We start from the raw sequence: 18,066 nt of genomic DNA, 5'->3' as shown, positions 1-18,066 counted from the left end.
CTGGTTAATGCAGGTCATGAAAAGTGTTTCTGATAAAATTATTAGTTATGGCTAACTTGAAAAATATTAATTACAGTGAAGACGTACTATAACTTACAGATATTTAAGTGTAATTGCTAAACTAAGCCACAAGGAAGACTCTTGCAAGTCTTAGGCAAGTCCTCTGTAGATATTTGGTTGCATTTTAAAAATCCATCTCAATCTCCTACATGCTAATATATTCACAAGCAGCCCAAGACTTAAACAGCTTAATTTGCTAGATGTCTAGGACAAAATGCATTACTAGAGCTAAGCTATAAGGGTGGAACATTTATTTGCTTGACTGTAGTCAGCAGCGTAGTGACTTTACCCTTCCTCTGCAGAGTCTTTGACCTTGCTTTCAAGTCCAATGTGAAATGAATTCTAAAGTACCTCATCCTCATTGTGTGGATTCAGTATTCAATAATACTTCCAAAAAAATACCTTTGAGCAGTCTGTTCATGAGAACTGGTGTTGATGGGGAGGACAAAAAATCAGGACTACTAACCTTGATATCTGCTACAGTAGATTCAGGAGACAGGTGTGTTTCTCAGCAATTACAAGCTGCTACACGCTACAAGTTTGCTCCAAGATTTACAGAAATTCTACCCACCAGCCTACCCTGTATGGTAAGAATCCCTCCCTATCTGTTCAAATAAAATAAACTTTCTGAGATGGCTGCATAAATAATTGTTTATTTTTAAACAAAGGGAATTGTAAAAGAACTTAAATCTGCTTCTCATATGCCAGATCCCTATCCTCAGACTGATGACAGTTTGATGGCTTTGGTGGGTCACATCACAAAATGCTCTAACGGGATTTTAAGTACACACCAGGACACATCTTTAAAACCTACTTAGTCCAATAACGTAACTCCTAAGCAACAGTGTCATTTTAGTACTATTCCTTCTTTATAACCTCTATTTTAAGAGCTCTTTAAAGTTTCAGGCTCTGCATCTTCTTGTTTCTTAAACATAAACTTAGATACTACTCGGAGCCCAGTTTAGGCTGCAGGACCACAGTCTGGTGCGTAAGTGAATCCTCAAACTGGTTGTCTTTATATTCTGGTCAAAGTGCATTGTACTCAACAGGAGGAACTACTATGCTGTATTCATGCTAGGACAAGAAGTTAATCTTCTCAAAACTAAATAATTATTTAGCAATTCCAGGTTTTCCTCTGATTGCAAAATAATTGTTTAATGAAGCCATATTCAGATTAACAAACAGCTTAATGAGTCAAGAGAAGGAAAAACAATCACTCAGAGGTTTTATGCTTTGTTAAGATCCATAGGAAAGGAGTTAAAACCAAAGTATTTCAGGCTTTTCTCATTCTGCCTTAGAGATGAGCAGGAGTGTAAATAAAAATGTAAACAGTTTTCTTTGTTAATGCTCTAAGTTTTGCACAAAACTCCGATGTCTATTCAGAAAGAAGCTTCAGTTGTCTAATACTGTGTCTGATACACAATCATTTGCACGTCCAAGTTTGCAATGACTGAATCCTTGTCCAGTGGATACCTACTGGTATTTACTAGATAAAGAGCACCAGGGTTGATGCAAGTGGATCTGCAGAAGGCTCCTCCCTGTCTCTAATCGCCAGTGATTCACTACTCTCCATGGAACACAAAGACAAGGTACTTTTAAATAGGTCACACAGAGGCTGGGTGGTAATTACAGAAAAACATTAATCAGATTTGAGCAGGCAGAGCTGCTTATCTCTTTCAAGAAGCCTTTCTAGTATCAGGTCTTTCTTCACATCTTAGGACAAACTGACATTAAGGGTACAATGGTCATACGAAAATACCCTTGAAAACAAAAATCTTGCTTGTCTGCCAACTCTGGCCTCATTTTGATGACAAAATACAAAACAAAACAGAGAGGAAGTATAAAACGTGTGAATGGATCTTATTGTCAGAAGACTACAGAAAGCAAAGCAAGAGAAAGCATGGTCACTGAATGACTGCATTCAAAGAGAGGATTTCAGAATTAATAGGAGTTCAGAAGCGGGGTGATAAAGCAAAGGAAAAGCATCTCAGAGGCACTCTCAGGAAGTTCCACCTTGGCAAGGGAGGCCCATTGCTTCTGCAAATGACCAAGTGTGTAAGGGAGGGGAGGGCAGTAGGTAAAATATGAATCTGGTTCTTGGTGGCCTTATGCCCTTAGCAGCTTCCTTGCCAAGCAGGCCTTACTGAATGTGCATCTGGGAGATTTTACCAGGTCACTCTTCGCATTTTCAAGGGGAGCTGTTTAAAATGTGCAGAAATAGTGGTGGGGTGTTCTGGAGCCTCTGTCCTGCAGCGATGCAGGTCTGCTTCCCAGAGAGAGCACAGCTGAGGCAGGTATCATCGTCCAGCCGCTGCTTGAGCAGTTTAGTGATTTTGAAGACTGCCACTTTTCAGAGAGATACGCTACCCTAAACAGTCACATTACTGCATCACTTTTCTAATAAAATGGGAAGAAATTTTGTTTGCTTACAAGTTAAATGTCCCTTTCATTGTGGTTCAAACTTATCTTTCTAGACTTTGGCAATAGCTTCCCCTTTGCCCCATCTCCTTCATTCAAGGTCACTCCTGCCTGCAGTGTTCAAGGCCTTCAGCAAAATGGGAAGACCCAGAGGATTTTCCCACTAAACCGATTTTGCAAGTTTGTTGACTTAGTTCCAGAATGCTACATCACTGCTGATCTGCAATGCATGAACAGTTCAGTTCACAAAACAGCTTAATGTCACTTCCTTGTCTTTACATCTTTTGAACACGCTTCTTCACATCAGTTCATGCCTGTAACTATTTTTTCCTTTTTGTGCCTCATTTTTCCACGAGAATCTCCGAGAAATCAGTATTAAGTACATTACTCCTGCAATTTCACAGTTCCCACTTCATTTTTAGTAGTGTGTTAAAGATTTATCATTTTTTTTTCCTCACTATAAAAAGAATTAAAACATGCATTCTACCTAGACTGAGCCCCAGAATTGCAGCAGGGAGCTTTCCACTTGTACAGCTTACTCCCAAATCCTTTAGTTATCATTGCTACAGGAGATTTTTTTTTTTATGTACAGGTGGTACAGCTACTCCCATGCAAAGGCAGTCACGTCAGCAGTGCCTACAGATATACTGCTACAACTCAGGCTACAAAACTCCAGGGAACCTATGCAGTGGTTTAAGATGCTAAAATCTCCACAGTCGTTCATCGTGGCTTCCTCCTGATGCTTAGTGCCCCGAATGCAGATGCAAATAGGTGGCCCAGTTCAGATTTTTCAGCACAAAAGAGAGTAGCTTCAATGCAATGCATCTTTGCTGGTGGTTTAAACTGAGACCCTGGTCTTGTGTTCTCCCCCTGCCAAGCTATGCTGTGGATGAGTGAATGGTTGGGTTGCAGACCACTTACGGAGAACTACCAAAAGGAAAACTGTAAGTCAGATACTGCTTAATTTGCCCTAATTTTCTCTGCATTCAAAAGACATAAAAGAGTGGCTTTCATCATTTACCATACTTACAATTTGTGCTTTTCTGGCTAAACTACCGGTTCTTCTAGAGGGATATTTTGCGAAAACAGCACATGGCTAACAGTCAAACGCAGAATGGTACCACAACAATTTTCAGATAGAATGAGAACGTGAATAACTGGTTTTGGCAGTTACACTTGTTGACCCTCTTCTATGACAGACTTTTTTATTTTCTGGAAAAAAAATGCTGGTTTATGCTGAAGACAGTTGATCTTTAACAAGACAGCAAAAGATTGATACAGCAAAATTTTGCAGAGCCTGAAATAGCTGCCAAATTCAAGAGGCTGTTGGGAAATAAAACCCAAACATAGTCCTCTTAGGAAAACCTGGTTTTGTTAAACAAGGTCACAATGTCTTTTTTTTTTTTTCCCCCTCCTTCTTCATTTTTTGTTACATGTTCCTCCCTACATCTGTGGAGTAGGGAGACCAAGTACAAGTTTTTACATTTTACATTTTCCCCTTTGGAATTCTACAGTATCTCTTTTGCAGGAGCAATTAGTATTTGCTGTTGTTTTAAAAGAAAAACCCTACAGAAATAAAGGAAAAGTATGACTCACAGAGAGACCAATAATTAGGTCATATGTTCAATTAGTTTTCATGCTTAACTAGTTACTCTTTAAGAAATGCTCAACCTTTGATGTGCAGCAGGCAACTTACTAATTAATTAGGCAGAAGGAAGCAATGCAAGCAATGAAACCTCAGAAACCGTATCAAAGCCCAGAGATATCTAATGAGGGAAACAACAGCATCAACAACAGAAAACATGCACAAAAAGGTAGAGGCTTTAAATTATCTGTTTCAAGTATCTTGGCTGTACTTCCTTTGAAATTAAGAGAAAACTATTGGGAAGCAGACTAGAAGAGAGAAAGAAGCAGCCTCATTTGATCAGAAAAGCATCACTGTTTCCTTGAAGGCTTGCCACAAAAATCATCTATCCGTATCATATGAGATGTCTCCTCAGAGACCATCACTCACTGGTGGATGCAAGCTGCAAGAGGCATCACACCCCATATGATCTTGGATTAGGGAAAAAAAAAAAAAAAGGAAAAACCTTTATTTAAAAACCTGCATAGTTAAGCACAATGGGACATACATACTGCTGAGAGTCTCAACCTGGCATCAAGAACTTGGGGGAAAAGATAATATATAGCCCTAGTTTAACTAACTAATGTTTCTATTAATGCCATACATAAAAGGAACAGGCATGCCTATTTGGGATTAGTACCAAGCTTCTCAGTTCCCTTGGGCCCACTTCAATAAAAGATTGCTGCAGTCACTCCTCCTTGATTATGTCACCTCTTTGAACTGAGTGAAAAAATGGGTACAACCACGTAAATTAAATGGGCTGGAAAGACCTAAAACATGCCTAGATCTGCCAGACTAATGAGTTCAGATATGTTACTGCCTGTCTCTTAATAAAGTGACACTAATGTAAGTAATGGAGCATCAAGAAGAGAACTGCATAAGGAACAGAAGCAAAATTGCTGTGTGACAGTGTCCACACTGTCATTAATACACCATCCTCAGTGACTAGGGAAGCTACAGATGCCGGCATTCTCAAATATCATTTGTATTTGCTTTCAAGCCACCCTTCCCAAAGGTTTTCTAAAAGTTTATTTAATCTTGCCTTCTAGATCTCTCTAGTCCTTCCCCTATCTAGGATTTTCATCTCCCTTCATAGCTCATAGGTCTCCTTCACTCCAGTGATGTCCGTTCAGGTGGAGCTATAATGAAATACGCACAGTTAATTCGATTCGACAATCAAAATAGCGAAGATGACTGCCTTAGCAAAAAAGGAGGAAGTGGAGAGAAGAAAAAGGGAGACAACAGTGTAGCACTTGAATTAGAAAAATCAATACTGTAATTGACTTTGTTTTATTTAGGCAAGTGGGTGTAAGGGGAAAAAAATTCTTTGGGATGTAGTGTTTAAAGCTCTTTGGCTTTGCTGGTGTTGGTTATCGCAAGGGGAGGTACAGAAGCCCTAGAGCTACTAGCCTGAAAGGACAGGAGGGGGAGTGAGGGAAATAGACGTTGCACAGATGACAAATTACAGACCTTGCTGTGGTTAAATCTTACAGGGAGGCACAAACGTCTCACATTCCATTAAGTTACTTACCAGAGGATGTAAAAAATCCCAAATTCCATAGAAGAATTGACCTTCAACTTGAAGTAAAGGTCTCTATACAAAAGCAAGATCCCACTAAAACAGTTTTGTAGGATCTCAGAACAGCTCAGAGTGCTTCGCACTCTGCACCTTCACTGGCTCATTTCCAAATCTCTCGAAGACCAGGGCCCAACGCCCGCTCCCTTCAGCGGTGAGGTGGCTTGTTTAAAGACACAGACGCTTGAACATTGTGCCACTGCAACTGGCTTCAATGGGCAACAAATACTCAAATTGCTGCAAGGGTCTCCAGAGCTCTTTCCCCCTTCCCTGAAACCTCTGTACACAGCAAAATAAGACGTCAGACCAAAGTCGACCTTAAATATAGCAGAGAACACAATTTTCCTTTTCTTCTAACCCATCCATGGTCCTCAACTCTTGTGTACCATAACTAAAGCTTTATTTTCTGTCACAGTCCAGCTTAAAAGGATAACAGTTCCACTCCAGCCCTCGGCTTTGCTTGGCAGCAAGGCTGTCAAGGTTCTTTGACGGATCTTGTGAACGTGCCAATTACATATTGCTTCAGCTTGAAGACCGTGCTGTTTTGTAATTACTCTCTAGATAGCCTCTCCTCCAGCTCTACCACTGCTCCTCTTCTTTGCACCTTCCAAACCTTATTTCTTTCAGTAATCTCACGTGCAAACCAAATTTACCTACAACCCTATACTCTGGTCTGTTCCAAACCTATTTCCCTCAGTATCTTCTCTTCCACCTGGTGATTGCACTTTCAAAACTCCCCTATAACCACTTGTTTCTTATTTCTATATTGTACCATGCTGTAACACCTACCAGCACGTTTAGAGTCAGGCTTCTCTTATGCTAAGACCCTATCATACTGACTGCTATTATTTTACTGTCTCTTTGTACTCTCCCATTTGTTTGCATCAGTCTTATTTCAGACTGCAAGCTGTGCAGCAGTGGTTTCCATTTCATCTGTACAGCACCTGGCTCAACCAAACCCTCCTCCACGACCAGGGCTCCTGTGTGCTGCAAGAGTACAATTTAAAAAAAAAAAACCAAAGAAAAAAAAAAGGAAGCCTTACCAAACCACACCCAAGGGACATACAAACATCTGTTTTTCAGTGGTCCCACAGCTGGCTGTGCAAAGACCACCACGGGGCACAAACTCTCAGGAGAAGGAAGATTTTAAAAAACCCAAAACATTACTTTTCACTGAGACAAGGTCCCGCTCCTCCACTGTTAAGAATGCACTTCATGAGCAATGGAGGAATGTAAGTGTCTCTGAGACAGCTTTCTTAACCTCACCTCTACTCAGGAAGAGTTATGAACAGCAGTTTTTGACCTTCCAGTGGCAGCACTGGGAAAGTTTCTGTCAGAGAATAAAGAACAGTATTGCAAAAACCAGCTGGTGTAGGAGTGCCATTGGGATTCATTCGGACTAGCAGAAATCACAACAGAAGCGACAAAATTATTGAGTGAGATGAGAGAAAGGAAGAAAAAGTCCTGTGAATTTTCTGGTCAGTTTAGAGTTAAAGAAAGAAACTGGTCAAAAGCCATAGCCAACAAAAAAAAAAAATCTATAATTTCATGCAAATTTAATAAGCATATGCTCCCGACTACTTGATACCAGATCTTGAATTACGTAAACTGTGCATCATTCAACCTACAGTTCTACCTTTGGCTACACAGTCCCATTCTCAAAGGCGTATACACAGGAATGGAAACGAAGGAAATTTTATTGTCTAGGGAAGGCTAGAAGCCAAGTAATTACAGGGGGGGGCAAGAAAAAGTCTGGCACCTTTCTAAGAATGAAGCCAGCTATCACAGATCAACCTCATCTCATAGCATTCTGCAGAATACTGCACACAATGATCATTTCACACGGGGTAACCGGTGCTTTTCAAGTACTGTAGCCCAGTTCAGAGCGCTCCAGCCAAGAGGATGCAGAAAAACGTGCTCTCTCAAACCAGTCCACAAGAAAAGGAACAGTGTGCTGTGCAGAGGAGCAGTAGAAAGCCAAGTAACACCTTCATCCTCTCCGCTAACCCCTCTGCTCCAGCTCTGCAGAATGTCACAGTAAACAACCCAAGTCCCAGGCTCTGCTGATAAATGGATGTAAACTGGGACTTAAGTAACAGTAACTTCTGCTCATAAAAATCCTCACTAGCTACTGCATCTCCATAAACCATCTCACTGCAGCAGCATTCAGAATTCGCAGCCTATTATTCCTATTTTCAAACAAAGTCTGTTTGACTTTTTAAACTAAGGAAAGTTCCTGCCTTTTGAATGCCATAACAATGCAATGCTGCCAAGAAAACTAAATTTGCATGCAAACAACAGGGAAAATATTTGCTACTTACTGCCAGCACTAGCCAACGAGCGCTCTCGCTGGTCACTTACTACAATGTTGTACCTAACACAGGCAGTATTCTGCAAAGGGTAATAAATGAAGACCAGAAGCAGAAAAATACCATTTCAATGTGATCAATTTCTTATCTAAATATTTTAAATACAGACCATGTGAAGAATCTCCAATAGAAATTTAAAGCATTTTATTTTGGGCAATTAAAGTGATATAATGTGCTGTCTCAGCTAAAGGCTCTCCTTTTTCATGGTGTTCTCCTGACACCGCCTGCCAAACCTTTTAATCCAGGCCCTGTGACAGGCAAGCCCCAGTTTTGCCCAGCTCCACCAGAGATTCCCTAATCCCTCAGGCTGCAGATTCCCCCAAACACCAGAAGAGCACTCACAGGGAAGGTTCCCCCACCTCCACTTAGGCTGGGCATTATGGGGTCCTGTGCTCTTAACTTTCACTACCTTTTTCTCCTTTCATTCTCAGCTGCTTAAGCAACCCCTCTTATCCCCTGTAATTGAGCCTGCTTTCCAGATTACCCTCAGGTTTAACCCCCTCCATGCCCAGTGAAACTCAAAACCCATGACCCAAGGGAATATTAGAAAAGAGCTGTCTTTTTTTGCTTTCCACTTTTTCACTAGCACCTAAATTATCTTTGCACTGAATTGCAAGAACTTACTTGTTCAGAAAATTCTTTATAAAGAGAGATAAAGCCTACAGCTTTGTCATCTCCTACTCTCTCCCCCCAGTAAAATTTTCATTTGAGAATTACAATGAAATGGCTGAATATTGTTTAACTGCAGTATTTTGCAGATAAACAACGGCCGAAGTGTTTTTTTTTATTCCCGCAGCACACAAATTTATGTAGCTACACAACAATAAAGCAAAGTCTTCAATTTAATCAGAACAAATACTTCAAGCAATGGCAAGCTGATAAATTATTTAGAAAGGGGCTCAATAAGACCTGGAAGAAAATATGCATCAGCTGTGCAGCCTGGGAGCTTCCAGAAACAAAGAATTTTCATGCATACCCCTTTTAAAGCTTTTTCACCTAAGCTATTTGTATTTAACAAAAACGGGCATGCATTTGAACAACATCCTACAATTATAAGCAGACAAGGACTGCACTGGTAGTGATGTCACAGGACTTTTCAAACAGCATTTATTACTGACATGATCCATTTACCAGTAATTAGCACCATTTGTGCATTCGCAACAAGATATTGATGACAGGCATTTCCTAGTGTAAGGACCCACACTGACAGCCCAGTAATATTGGCTATTTCAGAAGATTTTAATGATTTGGTCTTTTTTTCAGACTGCCTAGTCTTCCCCAAATTGTCTTCCTTCCATCAATTCTTCAACCATTCCAAAACACTGAGAAATAGACAAAACTAGATGGATTAGTATTTATATGAAAGGTCTAGGAAATTCAATAATGTTCCTATTGTTTTATTGCAGATGGCACATCAACTTCTCTTTATTACTGCAGAAAACTCAAGAGCCCTGTAGAGTGCAATAAAATGGTACGTGTTTAGCTTTGCAATGTTTCAAAGGGCTGTGATTTACTGTTAAGAACCAGGCACCTTGCACACAAACATCCGAGCTCAGTAATTGCCTCATGTTTTGTGCAAACTCTACAAGGCAGCGTGAGGTCGGCCCACACAGGGTACCTACTGCTTCTAGACGCCTGTCCCTCATTCCTCAGTAATATAGACTCCGTTATTAAAGAGCAGAGAAAAAGGTTTGTTTTCACATTTACATCAAGATGTTTTACTCTCCTACTTGATTTCAGATACTATTTGGATTTTCTGCCAAATTCTTGGGCTGCTAGAGAGAGATGAAAAGAATTGTCAATGTACCAAGAGGAAAAACACAAAAGTAAATTCTCTTGTCTTAAATATATACCATATATGCTTCATGACAAGTCCTTCTCATATAAACATACTCACAAAACACTTCATAAAAAAGCATACCCACAGACAATTATCCACAGATTTAGTAATCTAAACATTTCACCACTAAAAACAGTAAGTCTCCTTCAGGTAATACATTCAGCTTTTACTGAATGATAAACTCAGTTCTAGTCAGTCAACCCTGAATAAGGGAGCAGAGAAGTATCACACAAAGGCAAGAGGTAAAGAACCGGTATGAACTGTATTTACATTCAAATTGCTCTGAATATAATATTATTTCCATCAAGTTTGAATTAGAAAGTCAAGGAGGGACTTGGAATGCATACAACAAACTACTTCACTGGCAGCCTTTAACAACACACATGCCAACAACCCTTTTTTTGGTAAGAAAGATTCTCAGCGGTATCTGGCAAAAGAAAAGTTTACATTTACTACTGCAAAGATAATCTCAAAGCCACCTGTCCTTTATCTGAAGGTATTAGTCCTTCATGAAGGAATGGAAGACTTGGCGGGGGAAGAAAGAACAAAAACCCCAAGTTCTTTATCTACCTGTAGGGACAGGGATGTTCAGAGCTTCTAGGTTCCAGACCCGAACAAAACATCAGCAGTGGCAATCTATCTTTACTGATTTTATAAATTATAAAGAAACAAGTAAATGAATGTAACCCATCACAGTTTAAATAGAAGGACTGGTTAAAAATACCTAAGGGCACTGCTAACACAAAGGCCTTCTCAACCAGTCATCCTATACAGAGGACAGGAAAGTACCAGTAACTTTTCCAGTTGCAGTCCATACTCTTAAACTATATACCAACAGACATTACAGAGACACTCGCTAGATTATTTACACATTAAATGAGGTAGTGAGCAATGTTAGAAACAGAAAACACACATTATTATTATTACTGAATACCATCTAAAAGGAAGAGAAGAAACAATGTCTCCTTAAAAAAATGAAGACTGGGTTAGTATGCATGCCACATCGTAAGGAAAAAAAAAAAATTAAAGCAAATCTACAGGTAGGTTCATTCAGTGAAGTTACTATTTCTGTTTGGGTTACACATTACATGCTTATAATGATAAATTTATGATTTAGTAGTCAATAGTGCAGGTACTTTGCAGAGGAATATTTTGACCCAAACTGCCTAGAGCATACAGATACGGGCATGAACGTACTGGGGAATATTAACAGTGAAGATGATTCTACAGTTCAGGTTTTGTACCTATTTGGAAAACGCTGCCGACTTCAAATTTCATTCTTTAGATCTTTCTGTAGTTTATTTACTGAGACACACGAAACTACAGACATTGAAACATCCAGAAGCAACACACTTCCCCAACGTGAAAGAGATGTTACAAAACAGGAAATAGTCAGTTGCCTGCATGTTTCTTTAACTCCTGCTTTGTGTTGCTACTATCCAAAACATTCATTTTCAAAAACTTATACATGCATTATACTTTAGTTAGAATCAGCGGTTACCAAAGCTCTGAAATTATGTTTTACAACAAAACCAAAAGCCTTCCTCAGGTACTAACTGTACAACATTCATTTGTTCCAAAGGATAAAAAACAGTACTGATGAGTGCTGGGACACATAGTTTTTGAACCAGCTGAGGCCAAACACATTTTTACAACAGAAGAAACTATAAACTCAGAATGAAAAGCTTCAGAACATCTCAAAAATACAATAAAGTCAGAGGAACCTAAATTTAAAAAAAAAAATCACTGTAGGACTTAGTACTTTAAACAAATACCCAAGACGTGATCGAAGAAAGTGCTAGCCAAGAGGGGCATCAGCTAGAAAGCTACCAAGTTTGACAGCTTGCAAGAACTTATTCACACTGATGGATGAAGGAAGCAACAAATGCTGCAAGACCACCATGCCTCGTAGTAGACACGTATCTGAGTTTTCAGTCTAGGTTGAATGTCATCACAAAGCAGTATCATATCTATAGCTGCAGAGGGAAAGCCCAAGGAATACTTACTCTTGGCTGCCAGTTTTCATACTGCTTCTGTAAATTTGCACCAATGGTTTCCAGAGCTTTCTGAGGACCCATTGACAGAGGATCTAGGAAATATAATACAAATGAGTATTTTTGACCACAACTGAATCACTCAGCTTGACCAGAGGCAGAAATTATTTCCAATTCTATGTGCATTTAAACCTTGAGCTTCTCCACATTATGTTTCCGTAAAATCCAGATCTACAACCTGGGAGGGCAAAGTCTACATCAAAGCATGAACACCACCCCCCCTTTGCAGAAGAAAGAAGCTAAAAGCTTTCCACACTTTCCCTCTCCAGTGTTCTGCCTGCAAGAAAGATCGTTTAATGATATTTTAATGCAGGTTCCTTTCATGCATTCAATTTCAAATTCATAGACATTACATTCTTCACAGAATTTACTTGGGTGCAATTCCAAAAGTTATCCCCAATTCTTCGCTCAAGTACAAATTAAATACCATTAAAGACTGTCAAATTTGGAAGATTTCTCTCACTAAGGTAATAAATACAATTGTTTTGAAGGACAGGAGTGCTTCTTTTAATATTGAAAAAAGGTTTCTATAGTAAATAATGAAAAAAATTAAATTGGTTAAATATTTGATGATAAATATTTTTTCTTGATGAATGCAAAATCCTGCTTCATTTACTTCCATTGCTTACTGCTTCAGAGATTATATGCCATTTGTGATTTTTAAGAAGTTAATTTTATCACTAGATAATTACCACCATCCATACATACCAACACAATTTCAGCTTATGTGCTTTATTCAAAAACCATGGCCATATAATCGACGCTATTAACAAGTTTCAAAAAAACTAGAAGCCAATATTTTGCAATTTAATATAAATTATTTTAAAAGCATTTAACCAAATGAATTAAGTTTTTTTTTTAAATCTTTACAGATATTCTACCTTGTACTGTTAGAAAAAAAATATAATAAAGTAGGATGAAAGCAGGATTTTATGAGGTTTTTTTCTTAAATGAATAAAAGCTAGGATCTTATTTAAATTTTAGTATACTTTTGTAGAAAGATTTAAGGTAATGTGAGTATACTGTTTACATTTTTCCAAAACAAACACAAACAGTAGTAAATTGTCTGCTCAGACTTCAAGAAGCCCGTCTACCATCTTTGGCTCAGCTGCAGCTGTTGTTCCAGAAGCCTCGCCAGAGCCGTCACCGGGACGGAACAAGCACCCACTCCCCACTACGGACCCTGCAGTTTCAGCACTCACTGACATACCTTTTAGAAACGTCTCGATTTACTGCAGCAGTCTTTGTTGCTCTCAACTGCAACAGTCCCCTTGCTATTTAAGGCGAGTTTCGAGCAGATACCCTCGAGATGTTGAACAGTAATCCCCCAAAAGTATTCACACTGCCTCATAACACCTTTTGTTAGTTAATAGGCCACTAGCTACTGCTCAAATTAAAAAAAGGAAACAAAAAAAAAGCATAAACACATCAGATTTTTTTTCCTGCGTCCTTCAAAAGGACCAAACTGAACTTCAGAAAAAGAAATTAAAAATACTTCACATGCACTTTGACAGCAGAGGAATGTAGTTTGTAGACTCTGGAGCGCCTTCAGAGTAATTAGGGTTATTAACAATACCCTTTATACAAAAATAAAGTACACTGGTGCCATTCCAAGAGCCAAACAATGGAAACAAATTATTTTCCTAAATATAGCTCATGCCACCACAGTCATCACATGAGCTTTCAGCCTCCCTTGTTGAGTGTATATACAAGGCTAGCAAAGGCCTGCAGATACATAGGCCAAGATACCGTCGGTAAAATCACGGCATGAAGCTCTCCGTGCCTTAAACGGTGCCAGGTTGACACTGTAGCACAGATGTCAGCTAAGGCTTAATTCTGGAGAAAAACAAAACACTTCAGATGTTCTAAGGGTGCATCTGGAAGGTACAGTGAGAACTGCAGCCGGCTTTTGTCTGCGGCTTGGATGGCCATTTGTTACCAGAGTTCACAAGCTGGTGATCTCAGCTCAGTTGTCAATAGCAGCAATTGCACCAAAATGATTTCCACACTTTCTTGCACATCTGGCAAAGACATTATATTTCCACAATACACACCATTAGCTTCTCTTGAGACTGTTGTATAGAAGAAGAAAACACAGCAGATATTTTTGCAATTACCTTTTTCAGAAATTTAAAGCTGGCTAGAAATTGAAATGAGTACCTGTGTATATATACTCACTAAAAATTTAATTAAAAAACTGCATTCAAAATTCTCTTTGTTGATGATCACTAATAACTTTATTTTAATGACTCTGCAATGCTCCACATTCTCTTTGCTTTCTCCTCGTGTATCAATGAGAAATGAGAGCTGTTCTCTCCACTGAATAGATGTATTTGTTAGTGCATGCTCATGGCTTTTTAACTGCTTTGAAGTCATCAGCATTTTTAGGTTAAGAAAAATGAGATGCTATGATTCATAAAGCAGGTAAGGCAATGTTAGAAACGAGACGTTCTGAAAGTTTTTAAAGAAATTCAGTTTGTGTAATGATTAATTTGCTTCTGCAGCCCATCATAAGCCCCGGAGTTTAGGATTACAGTGCTCTGCATGTTACTTGCTGAAGACTGAACATTTTCAATTCCTAGATAAAAAACAAATCTCTCCTAGAAAGCTGCTCACATAAGCCCCGGAGTTTAGGATTACAGTGCTCTGCATGTTACTTGCTGAAGACTGAACATTTTCAATTCCTAGATAAAAAACAAATCTCTCCTAGGAAGCTTCTTAGAAGGAAATACCTTGTGTAATATTACTTCAAATTTGTCTCATCTTGATAATCAGACTTGATCTCCAAAACCAAGGGAACGTTTCATTTCTTAACAAAAAACTAAGAATTTAGTCCAACACTGCATCAAAGTAGCAAGCTCATGTGTTGGAACTGCTGGCAAGACATCCTTGGGAATAATTCCAGGTCTTCTGAATTCATTATCCCAATTAAAATAGCCCCGGAGTGGTCACCTCAACATGCAGTAAAGTCCATGCATTTTATAAAAACTTATTTCTCTGTTGTTTGATGCAGGGTAATTTTAAACCTTTTGCAAATCACAGTACTCTAAAGATGTTACTGCTCAGAGATTTCCTTAGATATTTATAAATCCACAACAAATAAGAGAAGGCTAAGTAGCTAATTAACAGCTTTTTTCCTCCATGCTATCTCATTTTAAAATAAAGCTATCTCATTTTAGAATAAAGCAGGAGAGATGACCTATGGCAGCAGTCACTGCTGGACACTTAATTAACTCATACAGGCACAGTGAAATCAGATGCCAGATTTTTCTTTTGTTCACCCTAGTTTTAAGTCCAGGAAACACACAACTTTAAGATTACTATACATGCTACAACTCAGTATTTATAAAGCTAAGAGAGTTAGCTGGAGCTTGGAAGTTCTCAAGACTTACCGATCCAACACTCCAGACGGGCACAGGGAGTTGTTTTCACCACATCAGGAGGGTCCACACCGACATTTAGGCACAAAACTAAGGCAACACTAACAGTCTTCATCTGCAAAGACAGATAATAAAATGCTTACTTAGTGTAGAAACAAAATCGATTTTCACTTGTGTTGAAATTTTACCACTACTATAACTTTTGAAGGGTTTCAACAAAGCTTTTTTATGTGCTCTTTAACACGGACTATTTTAAGCAAGGCATGACTGATTAATTTTTTTTTTTTTTTTTTTTTTAAATGGAACAGTACTTAGATTTTACGTTACTATTTTATTTCCAGAGCCCATTCTTCTTTTATAGAGCATGGAAATGGATATCACTGGACTTCTGCTACTCAAATTAGTCATTGTCCAACTGAAACAGATTATTAAAACATGAGAATATGCTATTCAGGGCCCCAATCAATATTAGAATATAGTATGTCCTCTCTAATATTAAAACTAAAAGCATTACAAGGGAAAAACTCCCAAGTGACCAACCAAACCATAACAAAATGTTTAGTCTATTTTTTTTATTTTGTTTTCTTCACATGTTCGTTATCCTGGATATTCCTATTTTAGGACAAATCATCACTTGGCTCCCCTTCCTGGTCTCGCCTATAGCTTCTGCTTCAGTATCAGCCCTGTAGAACTGACATTTAGACAGGCTTCTGTAGCCACAAGGGGCACCACGAACATATAAAATCCAAACTTATTGATACCTTACCTGTGACCGAAAAGCTGCATTAAACCAATGACTAAGCACTACGGCCAGTTAAAAATATTGCTTGAAAATTATTCTTTCACATCTTTATGCTCTTTTCTAAAACTCCCTCATCCCAATACCTAAACCAGAGAAGGAAAACAAAAGAAGTAACGTGGCTTACGGTACTTCCATCAAGTGTTCAGCACTCCCTTGCTTGTCTGAAGCGAGGCCACCCGCATCTCCACTTCCCCAGGGTGCTCGTTACAATTCAGAACAGCAGGCAAAAAGCAAAAAAAATTCCAAACCCCACACTTACAGAAAAAGCTAGAGCCACACCAATGTATAATTTATAAAGAAACTAGAAACTGCAGCAGAGAGACACTATTCACACCAAGAAGTGGGGACAGGCTCTACATCAGGACAGAAATTCTGCAGCGTCCGCTCACTCCCATGTCCATGATGGGGAACCCGGAGTAAAAAAATCAGCAAGAAATCTGGTTAATGGCTTCATCCCAGACTATGTTCTTGCTAACAAAACCCTGCAATCATGCAGGAGTTACTCATCCCTGTGAGTTAACAAGGAGGAAGCAGCACTTTCCAGAATACAGCTGAAAACAAAAGTCTGAATGGGGATTCTCTCACTGGCATTTCACAAGGGTTCCCAAAGGAGTGCACATAGATCGGGTGAAAAGGTCCACCGCTGAAGTTTAGCACTAAGTACACATGCACTAAGAGTACTTTATCAAAATTAAGAACAATACATAGTAAAAGTATAGTTACTGGCAAAGTGAGGATCAGCTGCAAGACTCAGCTTGGTCCTCCAAAGCTGAGAGCAGTCAAGATGCCCTGAGGCAACACCACCAAGGCTCGGGTGCCTGCAACCAAACCCGGGGGCTCCTGATGGAGAGCAGACGTCTGTGCTGACAACCAACCTGATTCATTCCTCTCCCCCGGAAGACTTTTCCATCCTCCTCCCCCTCTATCTGCTTCTCTTATCTTTCGCCTTCATCTCTCTTTTCCCCTCGCTTTCCTTCACTTATTTTATCAACGCCAAACTGCTACCCTCAAAAATAAATTGTGCCAGCAACTGTTGACACTTTTCACGTTGCTCACACACATCTTACCCTTCCCTCTCATTTTTTGCTTTGTTTAGAAAATAATTTCAGCCGGACACCGGGCAACTGCCACCCTGGTTTTCCAGAACCCAGCACAAAGGTCTCACTGGTGGTTCACTACAATAACTCCAATAAAAAACATCCTACAACAGCTGCAATGAAAAACCAACATATTTACAAATGTAACAGGCACACATGACATTTTTTAACTGGGTGCACTTCCTGTGAACAAAGTTACTTCAGCATCCAAGTATTGACCGATCCAAACCACACACAGAGAATCTGTGACCCCCACAAAAGGACACAAGACTTCTTCCCCGGCTTGAGAACTGCGTACCGCTACACTAGGAGTCATTTTCAGGAAATAGATACATTGAGGATACGGCCCGAAATTGCACCAGGGGAGGTTTAGATTGGATATTAGGAAAAATTCCTTCACCAAAAGGGTTGTCAAGCATTGGAACAGGCTGCCCAGGGACGTGGTTGAGTCACCATCCCTGGAGGTGTTTAAAAGACATGTAGACGTGGCGCTTAGGGACATGGTTTAGTGGTGGACTTGGCAGTGTTAGGTTTACAGTTGGACTCGATCTTAAGGGTCTTTTCCAACCTAAATGATTCTATGATTTTCAAGGTAACAAAATAATACCCAGCACTAGTAAAAGGAAGAATAGTTCCAAAATTTTTAATTTTTCAATTCATCCAGTAAAAAAAAATTGTATAAAAATGGCCTGATTTTTAAAAGTGATCAGAGACGACCTGGAAGCTCCATGCACCTTCAGTTACCAGGACGTCCACCACTGGGCTCTGTGAACAGATTAGCTCATACATGATGCAGGCTGCTGTACATAAGTGGCAATGGATGAAAATAGTTCCCTTTAGTCTTAA

At 39.3% G+C, this 18,066-nt stretch overlaps 1 protein-coding gene across 2 annotated transcripts in view; it reads right to left on the bottom strand.

The window, feature by feature from the left end:
* Window positions 1–18,066, bottom strand: part of RPTOR (regulatory associated protein of MTOR complex 1) — a 163,370-nt gene that overhangs the window by 133,045 nt on the left and 12,259 nt on the right. For both annotated transcript variants that reach the window (XM_009276812.2, XM_009276813.2), the window contains exons 2-3: window positions 15,334–15,436; window positions 11,894–11,976 (exon numbers count right to left, since the gene is read on the bottom strand). In XM_009276812.2, the coding sequence (XP_009275087.1) occupies window positions 11,894–11,976; window positions 15,334–15,436 (186 nt within the window). The remainder of the gene's footprint in view (window positions 1–11,893; window positions 11,977–15,333; window positions 15,437–18,066) is intronic.

Source organism: Aptenodytes forsteri, unplaced genomic scaffold, assembly GCF_000699145.1.
Source record: "Aptenodytes forsteri isolate BGI_AS27 unplaced genomic scaffold, ASM69914v1 Scaffold34, whole genome shotgun sequence".
Classification (NCBI taxonomy): Eukaryota; Metazoa; Chordata; class Aves; order Sphenisciformes; family Spheniscidae; genus Aptenodytes; species Aptenodytes forsteri.
The sequence above is the reverse complement of the archived record's forward strand: the minus strand, read 5'-3'. Positions and strand labels throughout refer to the sequence as shown.